Below are 9,904 nucleotides of genomic sequence, written 5' to 3' on the forward strand. Positions count from 1 at the left end.
TTTAAGTACAATCTATTTTTACAAGGTTAGCATAGTTACTTTTTCATTATTTGGATAAGCTGCTGCAGCGAACACACCAGAACAGTACCAAGGATTATGACCCAAAGGAAAAAGGGGGGAAATATTAAAATCCTATACATTAGAGTTAGAAATATATAGTTAGTGTGTCACAATGGAAAGAGAAACACTGTCAAGGCTTACGGCTGGGCTGATCATCAGAAAAATAGCAGATGCTCTCTACTAACCCCTCTCCCTTCCCAAAGGGAAGGGAACGAAAATAAGGGAGAAAGACTTATGGACTGGAAAAGAAAACTAAATCTGTTTTAATAAAAAAAAAAAATGTTAAAGAGAAGACTGGTTCATGTTTTATTCATGACCTGGTGCAATAAGGTCTGCCACATTTATAGTCCTCCAGAAACAGTGTTTGAAGGTATGATTGCTCTTGTCATCTCTGGGGGTCAATGATGCTTAAACCATCTGCTCTGGTATGGAGCTTCTCCTAACATGACAAGCAAAATTCCATCATAGTTCAAATCTGTAAACAAATGATCAGGTTTTGTGACAATGAAAGGGTAACAGTGATGATCTACAGGGTTAAGTAGTAGGAATGGTGTTGTTTAGTGGTTTAATAGTTTGAGGAAAAAAATTGTAGATGACAAAAACATTTTGGTTAGACAGGGATAAAAAAGGCTTTGAGGATCCTGAGAAGAACTTGAATACCTTAAATGAGTAATCACCATGAGAATAGAGGCAATGATTATTCAGTAATGCAGCGTCATGCACACTAGAAGTAAAATGATTTAGCCTTCTTAAATAACTCTAAATTTTTAACGTATTGTATCAGTCAGAAACAGCTAGAAAGTACCTACAAAATTCTTTGGAAGGATTCTTAAAAGCAAAGCTAATGTTTTAATGTCTAATGAATAATAACAAAGCTTTGATAAGGTAGAATATATTCATTACACTGTTATACAAAGTTATGGTAACAACTTATCTTAAATACAGTATTAGCTCTGGTCTCCTCTTCTCAAATACTCTTTAACTTCTGAGGAAGCAACATGGACAGTTGATGGAAGTGATTTGGACATCTAAAATCTGTCTTAGAGACTGTAATCATGAGAGCTTACATTTAAGAAGAAGGGAATTCACCTACTTGTTCTATCTTAGCAACTGTTTTGCCCTAAGGTTTATTTCTTGGATGTTAATATTTCAAGGAAACAGAATAGAGGGAGATAAAAGCTAAAATCTTTGCTTCATAGAGATCAATGGGATCTTCACAACAGTTTTTTCCCATTTAAAATGGAAATATGGGATGATCATCTACAGTTTGGAATGTGCATCTGTGTAATGAGAAGGTGGTGTGATTTCCCACACAGACCTTGCTGCCTCACTCTGGATATGAAATGCGGAGGTATCAGCAGTGACCAGGGATTGCTGCACTGGGAGCCAACAGAGCTCTCAAGACACATAGTGATTTTCATTTAAAAATATTTCATATAAAAATTCCAGTGATGAATGACTTTATTTCTCTTGTATAGCTTTTACCTTTTTTGTAATGACCCTGAACTATCCACTGCAACATACATTAGTACAGATGAAACATAGAAGGTTCTGTGGTAAAAGTTATAATCTATCAATATCAGATGGTTATATGTGCCCCATTTCTCGATAATTTTATTATTATTTTTCAGTATTTGATGATTTATTTATACTTTTTGTTTTTTTGTTCTCCAGTATTTCTAGGTTTTGTTTGGTTTAGATGGTTTCGAATTACCTGCTATTTCATAAGGTACAGTTCTAGTTTTTGGAGAAGTATAAAGAAGACGTGACATATAATAAAGCCATTGGTATGCTTTGTGCTTTCATGTAGGGCTCCAGGGTTTTTCAGCTCAGCCAGAAATCCATAACTTGGTCTGCAACATAGTCTGTAAAGATAACCCACAATTCAGTCTCCTTTAGTTTACCCCAGCATTACCTATTATATATTCCATTTCCCTACTACCAGTGTAACACTGATTACTTTTTTCACTAACATGAAAAAGACAAGTACAGTGAGCACATAGGATTTTCTGCCTTTTCATTTCCCCTACGAATACTTAAAGTCCCTGAAATTTATGTGGAAGCACAGCTGAGAGAAGGTGAGCTTTGTTCCACCCTTTCTCTCCCAATATCATTGCCACTGCTCTGCTGGGGAACCCTTCCTGCTTTCAAGCATTCAAGGATGGTCTAAGAGGTACTCCTCAGTTGTACCTTTTTGCACTTCCTGAAGCAGTAGCGCTGAATAAATAGTTTTGGTCTACTTTTTAAATGGAAAAATTGTTTATAGAATAAATACTGTAGGTAATGCATTAGAAAACATAACACTTTTCTAGGCTGTTGAAGTACCAGACAGATTTGTGGTATGGTAAGTGTCTGGTATATATGGAAAATCTAATTAGTAGCATACAATGAATCTGCAGACTGTAGGGAGTAATATACCTGCTTAATGCAGTACAAGCACCAGATTGAGGGAAGACTGAGTTTCTGGATGTCCAGTAAATGAGATAATGTGTTTTACATCCAGTTATAAAGTATGGAATACACAGCTACTTAAATGCTTGTTTATGTTTCTATGGGTACTTGAGCACTTCCCAGATACTGGGAAGTGAAACACAATACAGATTCTTCCAGCATTTTTCAAAGTATCTTAATGAAGTTAGACATCCAATTCCTACTGACTTTCCCAATGGGACTTGGTTACTTAAGTGTTCTTTATAACTTTGAAAAATCTTCCTTTTAGTCATGCTAATTGGTGCTTAAAAGTGTTTTCAAAGTTACAGAGCTATATCTAGATGATGCTAATTCAGAACCAGACAAGATTCATAATGCTAAATTCTAGGAAGCTCCCTCTGACTATATTTATTTTTCTCTTTTTTCATGAAGGGCAGAAATTAGTTCCTCAGGTTATCCAGAGAATCTGCTGAGAGCTGTTACCTAAAGGAACCAAAAAAATAAAAGGCATTAATCGATCGTTACCTCATGACTATTGCCATTGGCTAATGAAAATATTTACAGACAGCAATATTGTGTTTCTACCTCCAAATGGCAAAAAAAATGGGCAGTGCTATCAACAAAAATCTGAGAATTATACTTGATCTGGAAGAACTTGCACTATTTTATATGCTTTGGTTGAAACCTCTTCCTGTATAATTTCTTCAAAAAGTCCTGATTAGGATCACCTCTAACAGCCATAATAGAAATGAGGAGCTGTAAATATGTCCTTATCTACAAATCAGAGGGAGACACTTACTGGGTTTTGACTTATTTTTTACCTTACCTCTACTAGCTGTAGTGCATCCTTTTGGAACAATGATGTTTCAGTAGGCTTAGGGTTTTTTTCTTGATAACCTTGAACATGAAGTGTGCTGTAAAGGAAAAAGCCATTTACATATACCAATTAAAGAATTGAGTCATCCACCTTTTCTGGAAAATAATAAAAATGTATTTGTCGGAAAGTGTTTTGCATAATGGGTAAACTCAATGTTTTTTTTTTTTTATTCATTATTCATTCAGATAACAAAAGCCAGAAAAATGGGAATACAGTGGCCAAGAATCAGTGGTTTTTAAAGCCTAGGAAGGAGATTTTCTCCTAAGAGGAATCATCTCAATATTCACACATCAGTTGCACTTATTTTAAATAATTTGCTTCATATGTTTTCACTTTGCAATTCTTTGTATGCACTAGAATACTTTCAAAACCTGACATTGAACTTGATGATTGTGTTTATTTATATTGAGTTTAGATGGATTTTTTTAACTCCCTCTACTGTCTGTTAGAGTTCCTAGGTTTTTATTTGTTATTCTTTCATGTGTGGGATTACACTCTCTAACATGAGCATGGAAATGAAATCCACAATACAAAAGGCGGATTGTTATTGTTGGGACATGTCGTGTAATCTCAAAAAATCCAATAATGCACAGAGAGAGGACCAGTATCAGTTCAGTTAGGTTTTTTTAAATTTTTTTGTTTTACTTTTCATTCATTTTAGATAATTAGGAGACACAAATATAAAATAGCCTCATGTGATTAATTCTATCAAGGCAAAATCAAGGAGATTTTCATATGCTTTCTCATCTGTTGGCAAGGTAAGCCAGCACACTCAGTACTGCCACCTTATAAGTAGGCAGAGCACTTTCATTTACGCTTTTGATTACATTCACTGGCATGCATAGAGTAGGTCAGCAGGGTCATGGCTATACCTCACTCTGTCATTATCCAGCCCTTCTGGCTTAGCTTTCTCTGTAGGAAGAAACATGCTCATGCAAGAGATGATGGAGCTGAGGCCCCCTGTGGTCGCAGCCATGGCTCAACAGGTCTCATGTAGGCTGCAAGTTCTTGAAGCCTTTTTCCCCGACTTAATTCAAAGTGCTAGGAGAGATACTTTAAATGTACCCACTACTTTTGAAAAAAGCCTGTACAAGGAGATTTCCTCCAGTTTGTGCTTGGATTCATCCAAAACAAAGAAATAGGTGCTGACTGGATAAAGAAAAAGCTTCAGGAAGTGATTCAGTCTGTCAGTACTCAGCTTACAACAGAGGGAACTCCAGTGAATTTTTCTAAAATAAAACTCTGCCTGCCAGGAATACTGTATTTTGTTTTATTTCCCCTGACTATCCAGGAAAGACTCCCAGTCTCCCAAGCGAACTGCTTAACAGGCAAAACTGGGCGTAAAAAATGATATTTTTTTTTCTACCTTGAATTTTGTGAAGCATTGTTTTTATGCAATTAATTCACATAATTTCTTTCTCTTTTCCAGAAGAAGAACTGCATATTTTTTCCTGGTTTGTTTTTGTTTTGTATTGTTTTGTTTTTCTTGGCTTCTTGTATTTTTTTAAATATCTGTAAGGCAGTAGTTAATTCTACTTCTCTAGCACTAGGGACTCATTTAGCAAAATTAAAGGAAAGATTAAATGAACAATTTAGAAAATACTTACTGAAGCATCTTTTGAAAATTAATTCTGTTTTGTAAGTGATGTTTAGTTGTTTGAGCTTTTTCTACTGTAAAAAGAAACGTGAAAAGCTCTAAACGTGTAATTATTATTATAACAATTTAGTCTTAGACTCTGTAAAATCTTTCCAAGCATTAATTAATGGAAAGAATCAAATTGATGTTGCATTCTTGCTGCAGTGTTACTAGGTGATGATTTTTTTTCTTTTCAATGCCTCAATGCATTTTGTGAATTATCTAATTAGACCTGTTATATGCAATTCAAAACCACTTGATTTCCATACAGAAATACAGTTCTTATAATAAATAATCTTGCATAAAAACAAATACTCCAGAGACACAATACTTAATGTGCTGTATAAATTCCTACAGTTTAATGTTCTTTTTATTCTTGGAAATATGTGAAAAATGCAGTCTTCTAAATATGTGGGGGTTTTAAGAATAATTTTGTTTTACAGAATGTGTAGCTTTCATGATGTCAGCATTTCTTAATAGTTCTTTTTATGCTTTGTTTCTCAGGTTGGCTTCATGAGCTAGGAAAACGTATTGAGTCTCCTTACTATGAGAATAACACACTAGGAGGCCCATCAATCAGAAGTGCCTATATAGCTGCCCTGTATTTCACCCTCAGCAGCCTCACCAGTGTTGGATTTGGAAACGTTTCAGCCAATACTGATGCTGAAAAGATCTTCTCCATATGCACAATGCTGATTGGGGGTAGGTACAAATGCTAAGCATCATGTAAAATGTTGGGGGGGCAAGGGGAGGAATGGAGACAAGTAAAATAGAAGCTGACATTTTTCTAAGTGTCTTTTAAAAAAAATAAAACAGAAAAGAAGAAAAGGACTTTGTTGGATTTAGACTAGATAAACTCTCTTAAGCAGACATACTTCTAACCTTTTGATCACTTTTCACAACAAAGGACAGTTGTGACACAGTAAAATACAAACTCACTTTCTTGTCGATGAGTGGGGCCCAGCCATGTGCCAGGGGACTTTAGTTACATGCCAGGCACTTTTCCAGTCAGGTGGGTAATAGGTGCACATTGAGCTCCAGTTCAGTCCCCAGAGCAGCCCTGGGAATGATGGCAAAGGGCATCCCACAGGTGAACCTGACTGAGAGCTGGTGTCTATCCCCATCTGAAGGACCAGCCAGAGAGAAAGCAATGGAGGCAGAACAGAGCAAGGAGAACTGTTTGGTGAGCCTTCAGTAACACTTACCATAAACAAAAAGCGGTATAATTGTCACTAAGTAAATTTTATCACATCATTGCTTTGGATTAGAATCAAAATGCAATGCTTTTGTCCCATGTTTTGGAGCTCTTAGTAGTATTATTTTCATGTTAATTGCCTACCCGTACTGTTGGGGAAAGCCATGTGCTCATTTATGGTCACCTTCTTTCTGCTGAGGCACCTGGGCACAGCCAGTGACTTGGTGGCACTTAAAGAGCTTGATAAGCCATGAGTGCTAGGGAAAGTACCTTCAACTCTCACTTTACCTTCATCTTCCTCCCCACAAATATCAGCTGTGCTTTCATAGTATGTGCATCATACAACTCAAAGATGTCACAGTGGGTGTGAAGAGTAAAAGGAAATCACTGCTTACCTAATTGTGCTGGAAATACTAATAGGTATTTGTCTAAGGCTAGCCATAAAGCACTGGTTCTTAGCTTTGCAGCATAAATTTTCCTGGGAAAAAATAAATTGGCAATATGACACTTGAAAGCCAGGGAACACAATGAATAACCAATAAACCATATATTTACAGCATCAAGTGGTATAAGAAGTGCTCAATGAATTACTGTCATTTTTCACAGGCCTGGAAATGAGTGACAATAATATAATGAATCATCCAAGAACGATATTGTTTTGATTTTGACAATGGTACAAAACCACCAGTAGCTCATTAATTGCTTTTGTTGGTAACATAAAATTGTAGTTTTAAAATATAATGTGATCTCTGTGCTTTGGGACTTTTACTACATAATATCTATTGGAGTGAAGGAAGGAGTTTTCATTTCCATCAAGAAGTCAAGAGATATCCTGTGTAACATACTGATAAATATTTAATTCACTTTGATACGGAAGAGCTTTCACCAACTTAATAGAGTAAAATATAAAAGCATCCTATACTTTTATTTAGGCCTGTTACAGCAATACCTTTTTCATTTCTTATATTATTGAGTGGTAGAACTAATGCTTGTGCACTGAATAAATTGTGAAGAACTAATGGAGTGTATGTAGCAAGAAGAAAACTGAAAGGCAAAGTTACTCATAGTCAAGCAGGTCCAAGAATCACTGTATGTCTTGGAGGGCCCAGTAAACAAGATATAGCCAGGTAAGACAGCAGAGCAGGCTTGTTTGCAGCTACTTGCTTAAGGAAATTTATTTTAGATGCTATTTAAGAAAATCAGCAGATGAAGGTAACTTAACATCATACAGCACAGACAGGTGAGCATACTTCAGAAAATTCTATTAGGAATAAAGTACTAACACTCTATACTTCAGGACATAATACCTTTCTATTTTTTAAAACAAGTTTTGGTGTATAGTTTTTGGATGGTATTTAATTTTAAAATTCCCTAGTGGAAAGTGATGTCTTGAGAAAAGTTTTTATAAATTTTCAATATTTTTTAAACCAATCCATTAGCATTTGAAATATCAGGTGTTTCAGATAGCACGATTTAATTTATCAGTAGTTCATCTGTACCTATTTAATGTGTCACTGCAAATTGAAAACAATGAAGTAAATTTATTGCAACCTTAAAGAAGTTAAAACAAGGGGGAAAAAAGAATTTGCTAATTTAACAGATAAATAACTTATAATAGTCTTGTTTGATTTTTACTTGCCTTTTTAATAATTTATGTTTTGCATGAATTTGAAATTATAATTTACGCAAGTAATATTGTGAAGATGAAACTTCTTATTCTATACAGTATTTCTTCTTCAAGTTGGAAAGAAAAGTTACTTATTAAAATTTAATCAGAATTCCTAGGATACCCTGTATCTGTAAAATATTAATCAGATCTGTTCTCCTCCAGTTGCCCATTACCATGTGTTGTCTTGTATTCTCTACTTATTTTTTAACAGAGAAGGTGCAGGTTTATATTTATGAGACTGGAGACCCATTCTAGTAGCTTCAGTCCTTTCTGGAACCTCTGTTCCCTAAACAACATAAATGTAACTTAGAGTACCCATTAAGATCAAGGCCATTTTATGAAATACAGTTCCTAGAAGTTTTTAGCTTGTACTATTTGGTTTTAAAGAATGCATTAATAGATTTCTTACAGAAAGTAGAGTTGTTCTGTGATCATCTGATAAAGAAAACTAACACTTATCACAGCCAAGAATAACTTGTCATCATCATTAGGAGCTGTCTTCCAATGTACATATGCAGAGACAGATTCTCCCATAGCAATAACATTTTTTATTATATTTGTGCCTATAATGACATCAGATAGATCTCTACACTGTCCAGCTCCTTATTGTGGAGCTTATCGGGAGACTTATATCACAAGTGATTTTTACAGATGCATCCATACACCACCTAATACTTTATCCTTCCCCTCTCTTTAAACAGATTGTCACATCCTTAAAGAGGCTACACTATCTCTTTAGCTTATTTAGCTATGTCTGGTTGAATTGTTTCAACCCTAGCTGCCATCTTCCTATTATGATATTCTGTATCTAGCTTTATAACAGTCCCTCACATTTTGTTGCCCAAGCTTCTGTCTTTAATGACTTACAAATTCACTGCACCATCAGGAACAAATGATGGTGTTGATTATTCAGCTTAGTTGAACCAGCTGGTTATTCTTAGAACTAAATTTTCAATGATGCTCAGTTTTGTTTCTAATATTCATATCTGAGCCTTTTCTTTCTGCCATGCTTTTCACTTAGCTTCTACCAAAGGACTTGTATTGATTTAATCATATCATTGGACCACCTTTGTATTGTGAAACTACATCACACTGCAGTCCTTTGTCTGTTTTTCTGCAGTTTCTTCAAAATAAAGACGGATACTTTTACTAGCTCCTTCGAGTTTTACTCAGCCTGTAAAAATTTTCAGCACTCCAAACTAAAGAATTTTCTGCCTGTTTCTACAATGTAAGAGTCTTATTGACCACCAAAAAGTATCCTTTCCTCCTTTTGTTCCCCCTTGTCTCTCTTCACACACTGGACTTCTGTTAATTGCGCTACAAGAACAACATCTTGTTTGTCTTGTTTATAAACCAATTCCTTTGCCTCTCCAAGGAGTCTTCTGCTTCCTTTCAAGCACTATAAAGGTAGACATCCCTTAAGAGTAATAATCAAGTTCTTTAATAGTTTTTTCAATAAACAATTTGTAAACGTGTATATTATATACCTCAGATCGATATCACATGCCAGGCAATCTAGCAGTGATTTTTCCCACTGATAATCAGGAAGTACATCTCTGACCAGACAAACCCCGATTAACTGTTTCTGTAAGCATATCTTCAAATTTTTTTTCTGGTCTTTTTATTCCCAAACCAGTTTCTAATTGCAGACAAACTCCCGGATGTCAGAACTTTCTGATAAACAGCATCACACCATATTTGACCTTCTCAAGGAACATAAAAAATCAGCTTGTCAGGGAATGTTTTGTTTGGTGTTTTGTTTTTTGGTTTTTTTTTAACATGAATTGTGTTTTACAATGTTTTTTTTTTCTGCTTGTTTTTAACATCTCAATCCCCAGAATATGATAAATCTCAAAATGTTGTCTGCAATGTCATTCCAATACATATGGTGGCCGTTAAGTAATTATTTTTATTTACATGAGTACTCTGAAGTCTGTTACATTCTATGTGGTCACTAAGCAGAATATTTGAGTCCAGTTTTCATACCGTTTGTCATGATTTCCTGAGAATGCTTACCTACATGTGTTCATCTCTTTC

At 35.2% G+C, this 9,904-nt stretch overlaps 1 protein-coding gene across 1 annotated transcript in view; it reads left to right on the top strand.

Moving 5' to 3' along the window:
• Positions 1-9,904, top strand: part of LOC103780828 (potassium voltage-gated channel subfamily H member 8-like) — a gene marked incomplete at its 3' end in the record, with an annotated part of 76,978 nt that overhangs the window by 64,311 nt on the left and 2,763 nt on the right. The window contains exon 7 of the mRNA XM_008948520.1: positions 5,508-5,705. Within this exon, the coding sequence (XP_008946768.1) occupies positions 5,508-5,705 (198 nt within the window). The remainder of the gene's footprint in view (positions 1-5,507; positions 5,706-9,904) is intronic.

Source organism: Merops nubicus, unplaced genomic scaffold, assembly GCF_000691845.1.
Source record: "Merops nubicus isolate BGI_N331 unplaced genomic scaffold, ASM69184v1 scaffold4771, whole genome shotgun sequence".
In the NCBI taxonomy this organism is placed as follows: Eukaryota; Metazoa; Chordata; class Aves; order Coraciiformes; family Meropidae; genus Merops; species Merops nubicus.